Raw genomic sequence first — 21,853 nt, forward strand, 5'->3', positions numbered from 1 at the left:
AAGAAGAAGAAGAAGAAGAAGAAGAAGAAGAAGAAGAAGAAGAAGAAGAAGAAGAAGAAGAAGAAGAAGAAGAAGAAGAAGAAGAAGAAGAAGAAGAAGAAGAAGAAGAGACATTTTAATCATTTAGTTTTTGTGTCCATTTAACAAGAATTCATATCTGCAGTCATGACACTAACCTAGAAGCTCCAAGGGGAAAGGCAATCATAGTCTGAATAAAGCTGATAACCTTACTATGGAGGGAAAATATACACACATCAAATATCTGGAAAATAATTGGGAGGTCAGCATATATACAAGTATGTAATAGTAAGGGATTGATGAGAAGATTAGCCCAGAAAACTTTGGAGATGAGAGCTCTACAGGTTCAACCATCTGAAGGGGGTCAAAACAATGGTATCTTGGGATGTTGTGGTCCAGACTCAACCACCATCTGAGTAATCTCTTTTCTTTTTTTAATCCTGATTTTCTGTTTTAGGATTGATACTTAAGTGTAGGTTCCAAGGAAGAAGAGCAGGAAGGGTTAGGCAGTTGAGATTAAGTGACTTGTCCAGAGTCACACAGCTGAGTATCTGAGGTGGTCAAATTTGAACCTACCTCCTCTTAGCTCCAGGACTAGCACTCTATCTATCTACTGGGCTACCTAATTGCACCACTCTTCTCCAATCTTTTTTGATTCTCATATCCCATTGACGTTCAGTAAACTTTCTCCTGTCCCCTAATTAATAAGTCAAAAAGTATAAATGTAAGGAAATAAATTCTAGAGTTTACTATGCATTCACACATAAGAAATGAATCAAAATATTAAATTTTTTTCTTCAAGGACATACCACAAATTTTGTTCCTTGAAATTCTTCTCATTTTCCCCAGGTGGGGAGGGGACTGGGGTCTTTATACCCTAAGCCCCAGGAACAATAGGTCTCCATCTTTCTTCTGGAGGGCAAAAACGGTTGACCACATGGATGAGGATCAGATGAGTTTTCATTTTTTATAAATGAAATATTGGCAACAGGGCCATGAGGGTGCTTACCATATTATCAACACAAGCGAATTGTTCCTCTTCACCCAGGGGACAGCATTTAGCAAAAGAGGATGCAAGTTTCTTGCTATGAGAAATGAGTTCTTGATGTGGGAGTTGAGGTGCTTTTTTGGTGATGGAAAGGAGACACCTAAGGGAACAATTAATTAGTTATCTCTGGATGAGAGAGGTTTGATGTTTTTCCACACCTGACTGCTGTGTAACTGAAATCTCTCACTTAGTTACAAACTGAAGTATTTATTTCAACAGTAGTTTTTTTTTTTTCTGTTGCTTCTTCTTTTCCCATCTATGCCCATGTTTTTCTCCATTTTGCCCTTCTTTCTCTTCTCTCCAGCATGTTCAAGATCTATCCAGGATCACATGAAACCAAAGCACTGCTTAATAATACTTTATGTCTCTTTAGATGTTCTGAACATTCAGTGTGCTCTGGGAACAATTAACTCCAACATCAAATATTCGAACAGAGGATTGAGCACCAGCCCTTAAGTCAAAAAGAACTGAGTTCAAATCTGGCCTCAGATACTTACCAACTAGGTTACCCTGAACAAGTTACTTAACTCTGTTTCAGATTCCTTATATATAAAAATGAGCTAGAGAAGAAAATGGCAAACCACTCCAAAATATTTGTGAAATAAACCCCAAGCAGAGTCACAAAGACCAGGACATGACTGAAATGACTGAACAACATGTGCTAGACTCTAGGAATCCAAACAAAGACAACAAGCAACAACAACCCCCCCCAAAAAAAAAAACAACCCAGCCCCTGCTTTTGAGGAGCCCACAGGCTAAGAGAGGAGCAATAACCAAATAACTCTGTGCAAATAAGACACATACCAGATAAACTAGAGGTAATCTCCATGGGAAAACTGAGATAAAGGAGGACTAGGAAAGGCTTCTTATAGAAAGTAAGATTTTAGCTGAGCCTTGAAGGAAACCAGAGAGAGACTTGTGGCAGGGAAACCACTCAGAAGACTTCTGCAATGATAATTTAGACACAGATGACAGCACTAGTATAACCAGTATCAGACTATTTACTACCTCAGGATAAGAAGGAGAAAATCTGAATGAAAAATATCAGATAATAATCATCAAAAACTGTTTCTATATGTAACTGAAAAAATTTAAAGTTCAAAATAATAATCTAGGCACAAAGTGATAAGGAAGAGGAGAAAAGAAAAACAGTGGCGAAATGGAAAGAATATTGAATTTGAAGTCAGAAACAAAGTTTGAATACTGCCTCAGGCGCTCCTACAATGTTAAAAATTAAACTGCTTAAATCAAAGGTACCTACTGATTTAGGAAACCTTCTTCTCCTAGATTCTGAAAATAGCCACACTCTGTTTTTATAAGATCCTGGCTTTTTGCTGTTACCTTTTGGAATTCTTCTTCCTGGAAATAAAGAGATTATTTATTTGTTGTTGTTGTTGTTTGGTAGATATGTAATTTGTCCCTGTTGTAGATTAGCAAAATAACTCCAATAAAGTTTACTAAAGGAAAAGTCTTAGAGGATGTCTTATTCAAATTACCACCCATTGGAAAATGGTCAAAATGAGTATCCCTGTTTCAAACCTGGGGTATGGTTATTGTCCTTTGTACTCAAAGAGGACCAAAATGATATCTTTATGTCGGAATCAATGCATGGTGTCTGACTCATCAGACCAACATGAGCTTGAAAGGCTCTACTTCAGATCAAGCACAAATAGCCTGTCTGAACATTTGGAATGGAAATGTTTCTAAATTTATATCTGTCATTTTTCTCTTGAGATACTGCAACTTTACCTTGCTCAGAGAGGACAATACCTTCTTTGATATGAGTATACCATTCTGAACATAAGCATAGTGTAAAAATAAAAATAGGGGCAGACACAAAATATAAAGACAAAGACTATGAAAATAAAGGTTCAAAACTGATTCCCATACTTTTAATAAATGTTATTCAAAAGTATCTTCAGTGGTAAGGTGAAGTGAAGCTCAAAGATGAACTTACCTTTAGGGCCAGGTGCAAGGAACACTAAAGAGTCTCTTGCTTAAGAAAAACAAACTATTTATTTAAAATATATATATGGGTAAAAGGATTTCTAATTCTAAGGGATTCTAATTCCAATCAAATAAACTCCCAGGTTCCACAAGGAACTGCTTCTCCTGTGGTTCACAAGGCTACGCTAATCCTCTCTGATCTAACTAACAAAACTTATACTAGTCTAACTAAAACTAGCACTATAATTCTTAACTTTGCCTTTAAGTTATAAAGATACCAAAGGCTAGCTGGTTGAGTCTCAACAAGAAGCAGGTTAGGACTCTGAGCCCTAATAGATTCAGAGTCCAAACCAAAGATCAGGTTTTCTTTGGTCTTTTCAGAGTTTAATCAATCTATACATAGAAAATAGATAAATGAATAGTGTTTCCCAAGTTGGAAAAGAAAACACTCCACTCTTTCAAGTCTTTCACTCAGACAGAGACAGAGAGAGGCAAAGATGTTACCTTCTCTAGCCCTGAGAGAGAAAAGATCCTGCATGTGGCTCTGTCAAATGCCAGAAGCCAACTGTCAGAATGCCACACTCAGAGTGTGTAATTGTCATAGAATAACAGTTATAACTGCCAACATATGAAATTAATACTGTAACAATCAAAAATTATAAAGGCTGATATTATGAGAGAAAATAATATTTTAATTACCGTGGCCATGTTGATAAAAATATGAAAGACCACGTGCCTGGTAAAAGCTATTCAAAAATACCGCCAGTGCCTATCCTCACTACATAGCCAAAGAGCCCATCTCAGGTAGCAAAAGAGACAGTCTCAAGACTGACCTCCAAATTTAAGCTGCGCTATGCATTGGGGACTTCACCACGTCCAAAACCAGAAACCTATTGGATCACGGAAAACGTAGTTTCAAAGTCCCCCCACATGTCCACAGGATGTTTGTCAAATACTTTTTGGGACCCCAGTAATTTTAAAGCTCTATTTGAAACTCCAATTCTTTCTCAAGCCAGCTTCTCTAATTCTCTATCTCTAAACTAATAAAATAATACTTATTTTCTAATATCATCCTTATACTAGTGATAATTTTTTGTGGAACTCTGGATAGTCATTGGACCTTTGGTAGAACTAGGCAATTCTAAGTCAAAAAATTGCAGAAAAAGAGTCAAAGAGAGTTTCTCCAACTGGGAATCCCATTTCTATCTCTGCTCTTGATTCTTACTCTGATTTAGACATTCAAGAGGATGCAAGATGATCACTCTATGGTACTTCAAGCATCCATTTTTTAATCAGTATACCTCCTCTACCAATGTAGATCAGAACCCAGTAGGTTGCCCTTGTGAGCCACCTCCATAGGACATTTTACTCTCCTAAGTCTAGTCTATTTTTGAATTTCTAACAAACTCATTTAGGCTGCTCATCAAAAGACAGACTTTAATTAACTGGAGGCCCCATACTTAAAGCCTTTCTAGCTTGGAAAGATGAGCCAGATTTTGTACACCTTAGGTATAGCCATCAAGAGCCTCACTCATGCCATGATGAAATATCACTTAGATTAATACTTCAGAGAAGGTGACTGTCTGGAGAAAAGGAAAAGGGGAATTGATGGATATTGATAAATGATTATATATGTGAGAATTTAAACTAGTCTGAACCCCTATTCTTTTGAGGTTCCAATTCAACCCTAACCTCTGATTGAATTAAGAACAAGGCTCATCTATATAAGAGACACATATGCACACTCTGGGAAGATGCCAGAAACCTTGGGCTCCCTGGCTCTCAGAAGATGCTTGCCTCTTATCACATGTGACTTCTGGTATCTGGAAGACCAGCTTTTGATGCAGGCTGAAGTGAAGTTCGCCAAATTAGAGGGACTCAGAAAAAGTGATATTACAGAAAGATATGTTTGAGTCCATGAAGGAAGGGGGCCTCTTTTTGTTCAGAACCAAGAAAAGATGAGGTGGTGAAGAGAGTGTGCAAGCATGTCTTTAGAGTGGCCAAGCAGCTGGCTTGTGGGGGGCAGCTAGGAAAGCACTAGAAGATGACCATTAGCTAGGAGAACCTCCATATACACACACCCTGACAGACATAGGGATGTCTGAGATCTGACTGAGAAGCTGGCCCAGCTGGCTGGGAGAAGAGATTTGTGAAGGGCCTTTTCTTTTTCTGATCCATTTTTTTATTTAATAATTATAAATTAAGATAAAGTCTCCAGAAAACTTTAATTGGGAAGAATATTCATCTGGGAGACATATAGCATTTTTTACCTATTTTGAAATCCAATTCCATAAACATGCATTAAGCCCTCTCTAAAAGCACAAGGTACAAAGGAAGAAGGAGGTCTCTTTTCCCTCAAGGTTATGTGCCAGCTCAGTATTGAATCATCATTCTCTCCACTAATGAGGAGAATATGATGGAAAGTCAACAGACTAGTGGTTAGGCTTACAAATGCAAACATTTTTTCTATTGTAGTTTTGTTTTACTGTCTTAAACTAAAATTCTAAGTCAATGAAAGGAAATCCAAGAGAAGTCAGGTCAATTCTCATGCTTTTTCTTGACTCTGCACTATATTCATGGGTGTGGATGGATGATAGTTGTGACTTGGAAAGTGTCTTGTTGGCAAAAGAAGTAAAACAATAGGCCAAGGAACATTATAGTTTAAACTTTGGTGTATCCATCATTTCCAATGATTCCTTGATTATTCTGTGTAACCTACCGCCTGGCCATAGCATTCTTTGGGGTTTTCTGTTTTGCAGCATCTTTCCAGTAGATTTTCATACATCACTCCTATTCTTAAATGCACCGAAAAAGGCAACTCTGGATGTCGTCTTGAATATTCATACAGAAACCTGTGAGAGTAGAGAATAGAGAAGAAATGAAAGCAGCATCAGATTTCATATCTTTTGACTCAGAGATCACTGCAGATGGTGACTGAAGCCATGAAATTAAAAGATACGTGTTCTTTGGATGGAAGCTATGGCAAATCTGGACAGCATACCTAAAAGCAAAGAAGGTCTATATAGTCAAATATGGTATTTCCTGTAGCAATGTATGGCTATGGGAGTTGGACTATAAGGGAAGCTGAGGGTGCTGGAGAAGACTTTTGAGAGTCCCTTGGACAGCAAAGAGATCAAATCAGTCAATACTTAAAGAAATTAATTTAGACTATTCATTGAAAGGTCAGATACTGAAGATGAAGCTTAAATACTTTGGCCACATAATGAGAAAAAAGGACTCATTGCAAAGGTCCTGATGTTGGATAGGATTGAAGGCAAAAGGAGAAAAGGATTGCTAAAGTTAAGATGGATAGAAAGTATCATGGAAAAATGGGCATGGTCTTAGACAGACTTTAAGAGATAGTGGATCACTCTCCAGTTTCCTATTAAAACTTCAACATAAACATATTATATTTATTACTTTTCTTTTAAAAAGAGAGAGAGAATGGAGGACATTAAGTTGAAAAAGTTTTGTCCAAATAAAATAAATGTTGCCAATACTAGAAGGAAAGCAGAAAATTAGGGGGTGGGGGTAGAGATTTATAGACAGCCTTTTAGGTAGAAGTCTCATACCTAAAAATATAGAGAGCACTTTGTCAAATTTATCTATCCCCTAATTGATAAATGGGCAAAAGATAGAGACAGACAGTTTTCAGGTAAAGAAAGTAGATATATGAAAAAATATTCCAAATCACTACTGATTAGAGAAATGCAAATCAAAACTATTCTGTGATATCATCGCATACCCATCAGACTGGCTAAAATGACAGAAGAGCAAAATGACAAATATTGAAGATGTGGAAAAATAGGGACACTAATTCACTGTTGGTGGAACTGTGAATCACTTCAACCATTTTGGGGAGCAATTTGCAATCACTCTTAGAGAGTTATAAACCCTCTTTAGGATTGGATGATGGGGTGGGGAGGGGATGCAGCTAGACCCTTAGGCCCAGCAATACCAATGCTGGGTCTATTTCCCAAGGAGATCAGGGGAAAAGAAAAGGAACCTGTAAGTTCCAAAATATTCACAGCAGCTTTCTTTGTGGTAGCAAAGAACTGGAAACTAAGGCAATGCCCATCAATTAGGGAATGGATAAACAAATTATGGTGTATGATTATGGTTGAGTTCTGCTGCATCATAAGAAACCAGGAGCAGGCTAAGTTTTTAAAAACTTGGAAAGAACTATATGGGATAATGAAAAGTGAAATGAGTAGGATCAAAAAACATTATATATAGCTACAGAATTAATACTTGAAGAATAACTTGTGAATGTCACCTTCAGAAAATCAAATGAAAAATGGAAACATGAAAGACAAAATTGGTATATAGATATGTGAGGAAGGGAGAGAAGGACTGAGATACTTGTAAATAAATTTCATAAATAAATAAAATAAAATAAATAGTGTAAATAAAGCTGTAGACGGAATATTTAGCCTACTGAGGAGAAATTCTACTTCACTTATTTTATATTAGCATTTTTAATTAGAGCTCCTCAGTTTCTTAGGTAGCACATTGTATAGAATATTAGATCTGAAATCAAGAAAATCTTAGTTCAGATTCGGCCTCAGACATTTACTAACTATATGATCATAGACAAGTCATTTAACCTTGTATGCCTCAGTTTCCTCACCCGTAAAATAGAGATAATAGTACCTCCTAGAGTTGTTGTAAAGCTCAAATGAGATAAAATTTGTAAAGAGCTTTGCGAACCCTTAAAGTACTACACAATGCTAATCATTATCACTGTCATTAATTACAAGTGAAGTTTTTCTGGTTAATAAAACAAGTCCAATAAAGCTGCATTTTGGCAATTTGGAAGGGCAAAAGTTGTTTGGATGGAATCATTTTGTAAATATGAGAACAATATAAGGTCATAGATCTAATAATCTCATCCAACATCTTCAATTTCAAATGACTTGCTCAAGGTCATACAGATAGCAAATAGCAGAGGCTGGATTTGAACTCAGGTCATCTAACACCTGAGAGAATTCTTTTTCTACTATGCCATATGGGCCACCTTCACATAACTTGATTTCTAAAAAAATATATACCATACTGCAGTCTGGTTTCCCACTCTAACCTTTTCCCCCCCAATTTAATCCAAGTTGGTGAGATTTTCTTGTGTTTCTTTCTCTGTTCATTATAAGGATTAAGTAAATTCCATTACTCAGTCTGGAAGTTTTCTTTATCTTCATGCAGACGTTGGCAAACATCATCCCCTTCTGTAAATCTCTCTGCTCTTGGAGATAAGTCCTTTGGTTTATCATCATTTTCTGAGTTAATGATGCATTCACCTCTTTGAGGTATTGTGAGTTGACAACAGTCTCTAATTTTGCTGGAGATAGAGTCTGGTTTCGAACAGATATAGTTTATAATCTTGGCCTATACAATGGCAAACATATGTTACTCTTCACATTTGTCTCTTTTATTTGTTTTCCTTTTATAACCCAAAGCCTATCAGTAGAATGAATCCATGACTACCATCAAGAAATGATTTAATCAATAGGTCTCATTTTTGGAACAAATGCTTCTTTCTGACTTTCAAATATAGACAACAACTCCAATCAGGCTAACAAAATGGTCCCCAAGAAATTTCATTTATGAATACAAAAGAATTCTTTATAATTAATAATATTTAAATGGAAGATCTTAATATTTAAGTACAAAATTTTCATTAATGCACTCATTAATTATTAGGTAAACATTCCAAATTAAATCCTCTTTTCATTTTTAGAATGGGGGGGGGATTATTAATCAAAGGGAAACTTTCTTTCTAGCCCGTTGTAATTTGGCAAAATTCCAAACTGGTAGACCCTGATTTCAGGATCTTTAACTATATATATATACCAATAGCGGCAACATGATACAGTGGATATTTTTTGGACTTAGAGGCAGGGAGAACTGGATTCAAATATTATCTCTGGCATTTACTGGCTGTGTGACAATGAATAAGTCATTTAACTTTCTGAGCTTCAGGAAACTCCCAAAGAATTATCTACTAAGTCATGAAGAAGTTGCCTTGGGGAAACCTCTTCTTTAGTGGAGAGTATTCCCATGAGTACGGTCCACAAGCTGTCCTAAAATACAAGCCCTTGAAAAGTATGAAAGGAAATTAAGGAGAATAACAAATCTACACAGCAATAAGAACCTCTTCCCCCAAGCTCTATTTGACCACCAAGGCTTCCCTTAAATGGCAAAAAATGACTGTCCCAAACCAAGGAGAACCTGGTTTTCCAGAATGCATGTGTTGCTAATGCCTGTTTACCTCATTACGAAAACATTGAACTACATCTCCTTCACAACACTCATCAAATAGAAAATTCATATCTTCCAGAAGTATGCCAAGTTCTTTAAAGTCAATCTTGGGAAATTTTTGGCTGAATTCCACAACTTTCCTAGGAAAAGAATCAATAAATATTGAATGATTGGTTGATTGATCAATTATATAAAGCATTAAAATTATTTAAAACAGAACAGGTGTTAAAAATCTCCATGGGTGATTGGTTAATAATAGTAACAGCAACAAGAATAGCAGGAATGCCTAAATTCAAATCTCAGACATTTATGAACCAAGTCATTTAACCTCTATCTGCCTCAGTTTCCTCATCTATAAAATGGGGGATAATAATAGCCCCTTCTTTCCGAGGTTGTAAAATGCTTTGAAAACTAGAAATCCTATTACTAATGTTAGCTATAAGTGTTATTAACAATGACAAGAAAGCTCAAACCATAATCTGTCATGGGAAGAAATGCAAGCCAAGGATGTTGTGGAAGGTAAATGTTGAGACTCCTGAGGAAGAAAAGGTTCAAGCTTCTGAGCATTTGATTTGTTAAACAATGCATACTAATTGCATAACAAATCAGTACCAGATTTCCTCAGCTTGGTGCTACACCCCAAATACAGGGGGAGACAGATTTTTTATGTATTAAAAAAATTAATCAAATAAGAACAGTTAACCAAAAGAAACAATTAATTAGAATATAAAATTAGGTAATATGATTTTTTTATTAGAGAAAAGATCAGGGACTTTCCAAGTTGAAAGGGGGAGAATAAACAGGTGCAATTCCCTGAAATCATAAAAAAAAGAGGAGTCCTGCTCCCCTCCCCCAACTATTATCAGTCAAAGGAACATGGAAATAATAACTGACCAGTATGGAGTCATTTTTCAGATAAGACATGTGGATTGTTTCAGATGTATAATTTTGAGAAAACTCTTTGCGTTAGTCTTTGGATCTGATTGCTTTTCTGGTCAGCGTATCCTAGCTCTTTAGTTAAGGGGTTCGAAGCAGCAGGCAGAGGTGGTCTAGTTTCCTGGCCACATGGGAAATAATAAAATAAAAATTTCCCCTAATTCTTACAATTGAAAAAGATTTATCACAAGACAGAAAATGGACCAGATGTATAACTGAATAGAAAAGGAACCGTGCTAACTCTAGAATTGAGCCAAAATATGAATTCAATTCTCCCATTTAGATTCATGGGAGAAGGACAAGTCCATTCCAGCCATGGATCATAAATCCATAAGGCTTTTCATATATTCACAATCAGATTGTTATCATCTCTCTTTGGGAGATCAATAGCTGCCTCTTCTTCTTACAGTTAATATCCCCCCTCTTCTGAAAGATCCTTATATCAGAGATGGCCTGAGGGAACTCATTGTTTCTACTCTCAAATCAGCTGAATCCTCTTACATTTACCATGACTAATCTGTGTAACCTCTACACCTCATTTTACCATCTCTCCCCTGATAAGAGTAGACATTAGGAAATGGGAGGAGTAGATATAAACTAAAAACTCACAGAAATTTCAAGACTTTTGGTCCATGTTTCATTAGTACCCCACAGGTATTTTTCTGGTAAGCAGTCCTTTCTTTCAAGCCATTTGTGATGGGCATTGCCTTAAGGAAGAAGATGAAAATATGACAAAGTAACCAAAAGACAAAGAAAAAAAGTCCATTCCTGGCATTTTTGCCTATTACCTACTACGCAAAGTAAGATTTCTCTGCAGGAAAAATAAATAACAAAGGTAATATTGTGAATAGAATCATAGAAATGCTTAGAATTTTTCCTTAAAAAAGTGTCACTTAAAGAGACATGTGAACTATGACATATGACTTATATCCAGCCCCACTACCTCTGCTGCAGAGCCTGACCATATCTCTTGATTTTATAAAAAGCACAGCTGAGGACTGAAGAAGGACGTCATCTTTCCCCTCGGTTATTCATTTCCTGAGGTTTGACATAGAAGCCAGAAAAGGTCAATGGAAATGGGTGTATGCGACACACAGAGCAAGCTTCAAGGCTTGAGAAGATATGACCAGTAGCTGGCAGCCAATAGATTTATCAACTTATGGAACAAGTTGTTGGATCATAGCCAAAGATACTTAACTAGAAGAAATTTTGGCAGTCACAGAAGCCACTACCCTCCTTTTCTATATAGAAAAACTGAAATCCAGAGAAAGGATGACTTGCCCAAGGTCAAGTAGGCAGTAAATAGGAGAGAAGGAATATGAATTCATGTTCTCTGCCTCTGACTCCTAGTTGTCTTACAATTAGGTCATGATGTATTAGCAAGAAAATTATTATTATATATTAAAAGTAACTTAATGGTAATAATTTAAAATAGAAGAACTATAAAGCTGTTAATTTCAATTGAAAAGATAGCTATTATACCTTTAAGTGGAAGCATTCGCGTTTGTTTTTTTCTTGGCAGCATCTAGAGATGACTTCTTTGTAAGTAGCAGCTGCAGACAAGAGTGTGGGAGCAAAACCAAATGGGTTCTGTCTGACTATTTCATAGATGTACCTGGAAAAAAGAAAGAGGTGGGGAGAGAGGGATGGGAATGGAGAGAGGGGGGAAAGGGAGGGAATGGAGAAAGGGAGAAAGGGAGAAGGAAGGGAAGGAAGAAGAAAAAGAAGAAAATTTCCAGTTTCAGTAAACACAAGATCTGGGTAATATCTTTTTTTCTAATGCATTCTATTGTATTTGCTCAACCATCCAGTGCTTTTGACCCCAGATTCACTCTTAATCTAGGACAATCCAAGGCACTCTCCTTATCCTCTCTCTCCCTCACCAGATTACATATATTATAGGAGTCTTTTTTTGCCAAAACAAAGTTGATTCTGTTCCTTCCCTAAACAGCTAGGGAGAATGAAGTTCAGTTATTCTGAAATGTGCCTTCTTTAGGTCAAAAGTAGTTTGGAGTTAAATGGCCTTTCTGTGTTCCCAGACCTGCTCTCCCTCTGTGCAAATCTTCATATCATTGCCATGTCACTGAGAACAAATCATGTTTTCCACACCTGCTAGCACAAGTCTTTCCTGTTTCAAAATCTAGAGCTGCCTAATCCCTGTGAGTGTTTTTGAATACAGGATCAGGGCTAAGGACTCCTCTGGGAAGTTTTCTAGCACCAATGCCCCTTACTGATTTAGAAAAGCTTCCTGATCTTCTGCATACTCTTGGCACACTTTCTCTGGATCTGGAACTTGGAAAGGAGCCAGAAAATTGACGTCAGCACTTTTGTATTGAAAGAAGCACAGTCGTCTGTCAGAAGTATCTTTTGTGCAACATTCTGAGAGCCCATACTTGTCAGAAAGTTCCTTTACCCCACATATTATATCCTGCATTACATAGATCTAAAGAAGAGAAAGAAAAATGAGTTAGTCATGAGGTCCGATTCCTCTTCTATCTTTCACCTGGTTCACAAAGAATCAATTCAATGAACAGTTAGGACATTAGTGGAGTACTATAATAATAGCTAATGTTTCTATAGCATTTACTATGTGCCGGGCATCAAACTAAGCACTTAACAAATATCATCTCATTTGAGTCTTGCAAACAAGCCTGGGAGGTAGATGCTAGTATTCTCTCCATTTTATAAATGAGGAAATTGAAGCAAACCAAGGTTATGTGACTTATCCAGTGTCACACAGCTAGTAAGTGTCTCAGGCTGGATTTGAACTCAGGTCTTTCTGACTCCAAGTCTGTAATCTATCCACAATGTCACCTAGCCACCATCTTTCCCCTTTGCTGGACAACCATGTTTGTGGTTGGACCCAGGCAAAATTGCTATTTTTTCCACTTATACACCTGGTACTGATTTCTTCTCTTTGAAAACTTCCATCCCTAGGTCATCCAGAGGTCTCACGCTGCCTTCTCATTACTGCCAGGGGTTCACAGTATGGGTACTTCCTTTCAGAGACCTTTCTTTTCTCCCTAGTCCCTATCTTTTATTTCAATTCATCAATGCTACACCCACTTTACACGGTAAGGGTTTTAGTGGATGACATGCAGTTAAAAAACATTTTAAGAGGAGTCTTCCGAAGCAGAAAGAGTAAAAAAGAATACTGGAGTCTAAGTGTGACAGTTTGCTCTGGAGTCCTGGACCTGGTCCCTTAAGAAAGACACTTAACATTAATGTATCTTAGCCTCAGTTTCCTCAACTATAAAATGAGGGAGTTAGACTTGTTGAATTCTAACTTCTCAAGCTATTTGAGAACATTCCTTTTATTCTGTCTACCCTGCAAACTTGTAGTAATAAATAATAAAATTACATTTTGCTAGCAATAAAGTGCCTACTTAAAAAAAAAAGCTATTATTATAGAGATGAAAGGCTGGGGCAGAATAGCAAATCAGTAGAAGAGAAACAGTTTGCTAAGTGCCCCTCCATCTCATGGCATTGACAGACTCTGCTCTGTATTGATGGGGTTTTAGGCTTCAGATTCATAGCAAAGGATTGTTCTGGTACATCCTCAGATGGAAGAGAACATTCCTAGGAAAGGTCCCTTTTCAATGATAAATGTAGAAATAATATGTATAAAACAGCAAGGTAATATGCTGGGGATATCCTATAAAGTATCTGCTGTTGTTCCATTTGTTCCATCTTCCCCTAGACGAGCAAAAGTTCTTCATTCACTCACTGCTAACTGTGAGCACTCAGGCTGCTGCATGTCGGCCATACATTTGTCTCTATATTGGATCATCTGTTTGACCAACCCCGTGATTTCTTCATATGTGGCTTTCTGGACGAACTGAACAAATGCAACAGTGGTCCTAGAAGGGAAGTCACATCAAGAAAAGCTATTATTAAGGCTTTCCATCTCAAACCTTTTTCTTCAAACCCTATCGCTGCCATCATTCCTATTGCTAGTTCCTATAAAATCTCAAAGTAATAATTAAAAGCAGGCAAACTTCAGCCAAGTTTATATGATTTGAAATGGGAAGGCTATAAATTCTGGTTCCAGATATAATAAATAGGCAATATAAGCTTAAGGATGGAGACTCGTTCATCTTTATCTTTGTATTTTCAGGGAAACTTAAGAAGATGAGTCTTCCTGACTTCAGGTCTACTGCATCACCTCTTAAGTTCAAATGCAACCTCAAACACTTACTAGCTGTGTTACCCTGGGTAACTTAACTCTCAGTTTCCTCATCTGTCAAAAAAGCTGGCTAAATAAATGGCAAACCACTTCAATATCTTTGCCAAGAAAACCCTAAATGGAGTCACAAAGAGCAGGACCAAATCAAGAACAACTAAACAATAACAAAACATGAATATACATTTTTTCTCAGCATTTTCCTGTATCTTACAAAAACTTATCAAGTGTTGAACAAAAGATTCATAAGCAAATATAAGAAGGCAAAAGTAGTAAATGAATTTCTTATATAAAACAATAAACTTGTAACTTATAAAGAAAATATAAATTAATAAATCAATACACATTTACTGTGTGGGATCTTGATTAATTCACTCAACCTCTCAGTCATCCAAGCAGCTCTCTATAAAATTACAGAAAGTGCCAGTCTGCAATTTGGTAGAGGCATTCTTTATTAAAAGTTGCCTTGACAGGGGAGGTCTTGACCTTTTTCACTCACCCCATCCTGAGTCCTAGCTCCCTCCCTGCCAAACTTGGATTTCAAAAACCAAGGTAACCACTTCAACTCCCAGTTTCCAGTTGCCCTGTTTTTTAGACTCTTTTAGACCCCTGAGCAGCAAAAGGCCCTGTTTTGTAATCATATCCTCCATTTTGGTTTCTGGCAGACACAGTTACACCCCTTACTCTCACCCACCACCCTAAACACACCCCCTACCCTAACCCTGCCCCTTACTCCCACTCCCTACCCTAACCTTGCCCCTTACCCCTCCCTGTTGTAGTGTTGCCTCTTAGCCACTTGAGGCCAGTATCGAGCACTCATTTTTTTAAATATTTTTAAAAATCATTTATATTGAGGACTAGAGCCAAGATGGCAGTTTAGTAGCAGCAAAAGCTGAAACCACCCTAATAATCCTTCCAATACAATTTTTTAAAAAGTACCTCAAAACGACAGGGGTGAAAAACCAACAGCAGAACAGAATGAGGGGGCTCCACTGCCAAACAACTTGAAATATAGGCAAAGAGAATCCATGTTCACAGGATAAAAGGGAAGCAGAAACAAAAATGCAGACAGAGGCATACTGGCCAACCACTCTCCTCCCCACCTTCCCCCACCTACTGTACCAGATTTTGAAAGTATTCAACAATTTGAAGACAATGTATCAATTGAGTTTAGAGTATCAATAGTCAACTCACACATCTCTAATGTTGCTCTCCAAAAATTTCTGGGTAACGTTTAAATAGTCTGAAAAATAAAGAATATTTAATTTTATAAAATATATTATTTAAAGTATAGTTGGAAAATCTTGAACCCCTGGAACTGCATTGCCCAAAATTCCTTTCTATATTACCCACAATTCCTTTTCCTTTCTATTTACATGCATCTTTTGCATGATTGTATATAAGTTTTGTTGCCCTAGCTCTCTTCTCTTCCATGTGTAAGGATAATTCTCTTGGCTGCAGAATATAAGCAGCTCCCAAGTCCACCTGCAGAGGTTGGCCAGTGTCCCAGCAGGAAAGTTCAAGAGATTCCTTACTGAGAGGGCCTAAGCCCTATGGTTCCCCTGTGGATACCAAATGGATATTGTACTAGTTGGTAAATATGGCCAAAGATGGTGTTCTGCCAGTAGAGTAGATATCTTGGGTTAATAGAGAATAATTCACAGACAAGAATTAATGTGAAAATCTATGAGAATTCCCCCACAGCAAAGAGGCTCTACCAACTGCCAAATCCAGACAGTATGGAGAGATTCTTCTTTTAGTTGATAAACCAAATCAGCAAGACGACTAAAGACTTCTTAGTAACAGATAACTTCTTTAATTTAACTAAGGAAGGCATAAACTGAAAGAATTGGGAATTTAGGTATGATGGGGAAGGAGAGAGGAATCAGGAAGTCTAACGCTAAATCTAGTTGGATGAGAAAAAGGCTGTCCCTTCACAGGGAGAAGGCCTTGATAGAGTTCCATCCTCAACTTGACTTCAGCTTCTATTACCTAGCTTAATGAAAGGATGAGCTTGTTAGATTGGATGACAAGTAGTAGATGTTAATCTTCAGTGATGATAAGATGTTGTTGATTTTGATATAATTTGATGACATAAACATATAAGCTGCAGAGTACAGGCAGTAACAGAGATTGGCAGGTACAGTTTGAATCAGCAGTGTGGATCAGGCAATCACAATCCTGGTGAGGATAACTAGGGTTCAATGAAGTCCTACCCAGAACCTCCCTTCCACCCTTCACCCAAACTCAGGACTGAGTTGGTTTGCCTGGGGTTCACTTCCTTTTATAGTGCTGTTCTTAACTGTCTCTCAACTGTCTCCTGGTTTCTTTGGGGTTCCAAACTCTGAACCCCATGTTGATGCTCCTTGCAGAAAATGGCTACAATTGAGTGGTGAGTGATCCCTGTGTTCTCTAGTTCTCAAGTTAAATCTTTATAAATATACTTTTGAGTTATTGAATATTAATTTTAAAATCCACATTTTTGCCATGTACCAAAGGGACCCCAGAACCTAACCTTCAGGTAAATAGAAAACCCACCCCCACAGTCTCCCAGGCTTCCTGCCCACTCCATCTACTGCCTTTTGATCCCTTGTTCCCCTCATCCTTCCCTTTCTCCCTTCTTCTCTATCTACCCTCTCCTCCACCTCCTCCTTCCCTCTAGACCCCCTGCAGAACTAAGCTTCCCAGTTCCCCCACTGAGCCTTCCGATGGGGCTCTTTCCTGCCAAATCCCAGAGCTCCCTGTTTCTGCCACTTTTCTGCTGATTTCTCCCCTTCCCCACTGCCTCAAGCCTTTGCTAGTACACCCAGCAGCCACCCTGGGCTTGAGGGTGAATTATACCAGTCAAAAGCAGAGTTAATTTGCAATCGACCAAGTGTTATCCATTAAGGCCAGAGTGTCAGTTAGACAAGGTATCTGTATAATTCTAACTGCAAATTCATTGTCTGATTGGCAACTCTGAGATACTGTTATATTTGGAGTTTGGGTCCAGCAGATTCACCATATTTAATAACATCTACTGCTATGGGGGTCCTTTGAGATTCACTATTATAACTTGAGTGTCTCTATTAGAATTCACTCCACCTTGCCCTGCTCCAGATCCTCATACCATCAGGATTTACAGATAACACTGAGCAGCTGGCCTACCACCTGGCGTGGCTTCCACTGCAGCAACTGTCCCTGCTTCTGCCACTTCTTCTGTGACTGGTAAGCTTAATAGACTCCCTCTCCCTCTCCCAGTCCCAGCCCCAGCCCTAGCCCCAGTCCTAGCTCCAGCACAAGGGGGAGTCCCTTTCCTTGCAGGGCAGCTGGGCTCTTTGCCTTGACAGGGGAGGTCTTGACCTTTTTCACTCACCCCATCCTGAGTCCTAGCTCCTTCCCTGCCAAACTTGGATTTCAAAAACCAAGGTAACCACTTCAACTCCCAGTTTCCAGTTGCCCTGGTTTTTTAGACCCTTTTAGACCCCTGAGCAGCAAAAGGCCCTGTTTTGTAATCATATCCTCCATTTTGGTTTCTGGCAGACACAGTTACACCCCTTACTCTCACCTACCACCCTAAACACACCCCCTACCCTAACCCTGCCCCTTACTCCCACTCCCTACCCTAACCATGCCCCTTACCCCTCCCTGTTGTAGTGTTGCCTCTTAGCCACTTGAGGCCAGTATTGAGCACTCATTTTTTCCCCCTTTTCCTGCTGAGTCATAGTGGTTGTTTTCTGCCACCAGAGGCCAACACTCAATAAATAAATAAAAGTATTACAAATAAATTTTAAAAATTATTTTTTGTAAATAAAATCCAACAAAATCATATAATACCATAGAAAATAAAATAAGACAAAATACCATTTACCCTACCCTGACCCCAAATTAAATTTTTTTTAATTTAAAAATAAAAATACATAAAAAACTAAATATATACATTGAAAATTATTCTCTTTTCCACTTTCCTTTAATCTACCCTTTTGATTACAAAGCTCAGCAGTATGAATGGTACTCTACATGAAACTCTTCTGGGTTTTGCCCAATTAGGAACCTTTAAAGTTCCAGATTGCCTCTTTCTCCTTATGTTGTTTGGAATTTTTCTTTTTCAATTCTTGACTGTTAAGTCACAATAAGCTTCCCAACAGAGAATGCAGGCCAACATGCAAATTCAATTGAACAATTTCATGCATTACTTCCATGGTCAAATGGCAAAGGAAGATTCTCTCTGACACATGTCTGATTTTTGCAAACCTGTTTCTGAACCACTAAGAGAGGAAAATCCTATTTCTCCTCAAATAGAGATGAAAGGCCCCTCTACTATATCTCAGGTGCAGAACCTCCTCTCTTGTACTCTGAACCACCTCTCTTGTGCTCTGCAACTCCTGGCTAACCTTACTTCCCCTGATCCCTCTCCCAATGGCCTATCCTCCCTTGTTTCTCCTACCCCACAACCAATCACAGCCCTGAGGAAATCTTGTCTTCCTACTATACCTGTTCCTACCCATGCTGCCTTGGTATCCCCACAGCCAACTTCTCAGAAACCACAACCATTGAATGATTCCTATGAAGGCCTTTTCCCCTTAAGGGAAATGCCCACAATAGGATGCAATGGAGATGTGGTAAACCTAAGATAACATACACCTTTCAAACCTCAAGATATAAAAGAATTGACATCTATCTAATGCTCCCATTTTTGAAGGAGAACCATAGTTGGTAATTAAAAAGATGGCTGACATTTTTCCAATATAATCCATCTTATAAAGATGCTGAAAATTTGCTCAAGACTTTTCTAACAGAATGTGAGAAAAATAAGATCATCTCTCACATTAATAAAGCCTGAGGGTGTAATGCAGCACACTGGCCATCTCAGGAAGCTGAATGGGACTATAACAAGTCTGAGGATTATTTGCAATTATATCATCGTAGGGAGGCCTTTATAAATGCAATGAGAGAATGCTCTGAAAATATGGATACATGGACCAAATTTGAAAGCCTTAAACAATCCAATGATGAAACACCCTCCCAATTCATGAATAGACTCATTGACCTTGGGGGGTAGATATCTTGACCTTGATTTTTCTAAAGAAAGAAATATTAGGCAAATAAGGTGACACATTGTCAACAACAATTGCAAAGTGGTCTGGGATTATTTTAAAACGCATTGCCCAAGGTGGCCTCAGATAGACCTGGACAATTTGAGAAAAACTGCTGTTTATGTCTCTAAAGGAAGAGACTAATAATTTAATGGAAATGTTTCAAAAGAAACTAGACTCATTAGGTGATAAAACTGATAAACAACAAAAAGGGCATGATACTCAACCAATGGCACTTGCCCCTCTCTAAGACTCTACCAGTCCCTTATATGCCACTTCTGTACAAAAAGGGATCACATAATGATGAACTGTAGGAATTGGAAACAAGCAATTAGAAATAATAACTTCAGAAATTACAGTTTTTAAAATAATAACAGTTATAGAAATAAAAACAATTATGGAAATAATAATTACAACAATGATTTCAGGAATTGCAACTTTAGGACTGATAGCAATTCTAGGAATATGGATCAGGCAATTGATAACTCATACCAAATGACTCCACAACAGTATATCTTGAGTGGAGTTAATTCCCGAACCACCCAGGGTGCTACTGCCCCTCAGGGGGGAGCCCAAGGAACTACCCAAAGATTATGAAGGGGTATGGTTATGGGGGGTGAGGAAAGGGTTGGGGCACAGGAATCAGAGGATACAACCTTTCATTTTCCAGACCCTGATGTCTTACTGCCTGTTGTCCCTATCCACTGCCCCCCCATACTGATGAGCCCCATTTAACATTAAAGGTTGGTAATACCTATTATGATTGTCTTTTGGACACTGGAGCTCCCAGGTCTGTATTGAAGAGTATACCTGACTCAGATTGCAATTCCATAGGATCAATAAATGTAGTGGGGGTATTGGGTACAGCCCAAAAGGTTCCAAAACCTTCCCTTAGAATAGTGTCTGTAGGACCCTTGAATGTGGAGCACTCTTTCCTCTTGATGCCTGGCTCTCCTATAAATTTGCTGGGGAGATATCTTTTATGCAAGCTTAGGGCCACAATAACTTGCTCTCCAGATGGCTCTATGTCACTGGAATTGCCTGAGGAACCCTTAACTTTGCTTCCTGTACTTCTTTCAGATAGTCATGAGATGAAGGAGTCTCCCACTTTTGAAATCCCAACTGACATACTTGAGTCTCTCTTGGCCATATCATCTTCTGATGTTGGCTTACTTAAATCAGCTGTCCCTGCCCAAATTAAAACTAAATCTAGCCCACCTCCTTCTATTCCTCAGTACCCTCTCTCAAAGGAGGCAATTGAAGGCATTACCCCAGTAATAAATTCACTAATTGACCAAGGCATCATAATTCCCTGTAAATTTGAATACAATATGCCCATCCTGCCTTTTAAAAAGCCAAAATTGGGGCCCTATGGTAAGCATCTCTATTGATTTGTCCAGGATTTAAGGGCTATAAACAATCACCTTATAAAGAGACACCCTGTAGTTTCCACCATAAATACTATTATTTCTTCTATTTCTAGCACAGCTACATACTTTACAGTAGCAGACTCATGCTCAGCCTTCTTTTCCATACCTATACATGAGGATTCCAGGCATATCTTTGCTTTCACCTGGAAAGGTTCCTAGTAGACCTGGGCTTGTTTGCCTCAAGATTTCATGGACAGCCCTACTTACACAATATCTTAACTGATATGGATGCCATTAAATTTAAATGTAGCCATTCAATTCAATATATGGATGATTTGCTCTTGGCTTCACTAAATGCTGAAGCATGTCAAGAGGATAGCAAGCATCTCCTTTTGGAGCTACATAAGAGAGGCCGCAAGGTCTCCCAGTAGCCTATTATTCTGTGCAGCTGGACCCATTAGCTTCAGTAGCACCACCATGCCTTAGAGGAGTAACTGCTACAGCTTTATTAGTAACCAAATCTACTGATCTAGTATTAGGATGCCCTTTGACCATAATGTGCCCACACAAGGTTGAGGCATTGTTATTAAGACATAAAACTCAGACATTTACCAATCAAAGGATTATGAGATATGAGATAACTCTACTGAATAATGAACATATAACCTTAAAACACTGTGGAGTTCTTAATCCTGCAACCTGGCTCCCCAATTTGCCAACTTCTGGAAAACCTTTACACGACTGTACATCTTTAATGTCCATTGCTGATAAGCCTCATAATGATTTACTGGACATCCCTTTATATAACTCAGATTTAATATTATTTACAGATGGTTCTTCCTTTATAAGAGACAACATGTGCTATACAGGAGCTGTGGTAGTTACTGAATTAGACACTCTATGATCAGCTTTCTTACCCTCACATGTACGTGCACAAGGTGTAGAACTCACAGCTTTCAAACATACCTGTATCATTGCAAAGGATAAAAAGGTCACAATTTACACAGACTCCCATTAAGCA

General features: G+C 38.2%; 1 protein-coding gene across 1 annotated transcript in view; it reads right to left on the reverse strand.

The window, feature by feature from the left end:
- The window catches only part of AFM (afamin), a 37,594-nt gene that overhangs the window by 4,528 nt on the left and 11,213 nt on the right, over window positions 1–21,853 (reverse strand). The window contains exons 3-12 of the mRNA XM_044681595.1: window positions 15,582–15,630; window positions 13,932–14,064; window positions 12,436–12,647; window positions 11,687–11,819; window positions 10,814–10,911; window positions 9,279–9,408; window positions 8,181–8,395; window positions 5,733–5,865; window positions 2,328–2,425; window positions 1,028–1,166 (exon numbers count right to left, since the gene is read on the reverse strand). Of these exons, the coding sequence (XP_044537530.1) occupies window positions 1,028–1,166; window positions 2,328–2,425; window positions 5,733–5,865; window positions 8,181–8,395; window positions 9,279–9,408; window positions 10,814–10,911; window positions 11,687–11,819; window positions 12,436–12,647; window positions 13,932–14,064; window positions 15,582–15,630 (1,340 nt within the window). The remainder of the gene's footprint in view (window positions 1–1,027; window positions 1,167–2,327; window positions 2,426–5,732; window positions 5,866–8,180; window positions 8,396–9,278; window positions 9,409–10,813; window positions 10,912–11,686; window positions 11,820–12,435; window positions 12,648–13,931; window positions 14,065–15,581; window positions 15,631–21,853) is intronic.

Source organism: Gracilinanus agilis, chromosome 6 (genome assembly GCF_016433145.1).
Source record: "Gracilinanus agilis isolate LMUSP501 chromosome 6, AgileGrace, whole genome shotgun sequence".
Classification (NCBI taxonomy): domain Eukaryota; kingdom Metazoa; phylum Chordata; class Mammalia; order Didelphimorphia; family Didelphidae; genus Gracilinanus; species Gracilinanus agilis.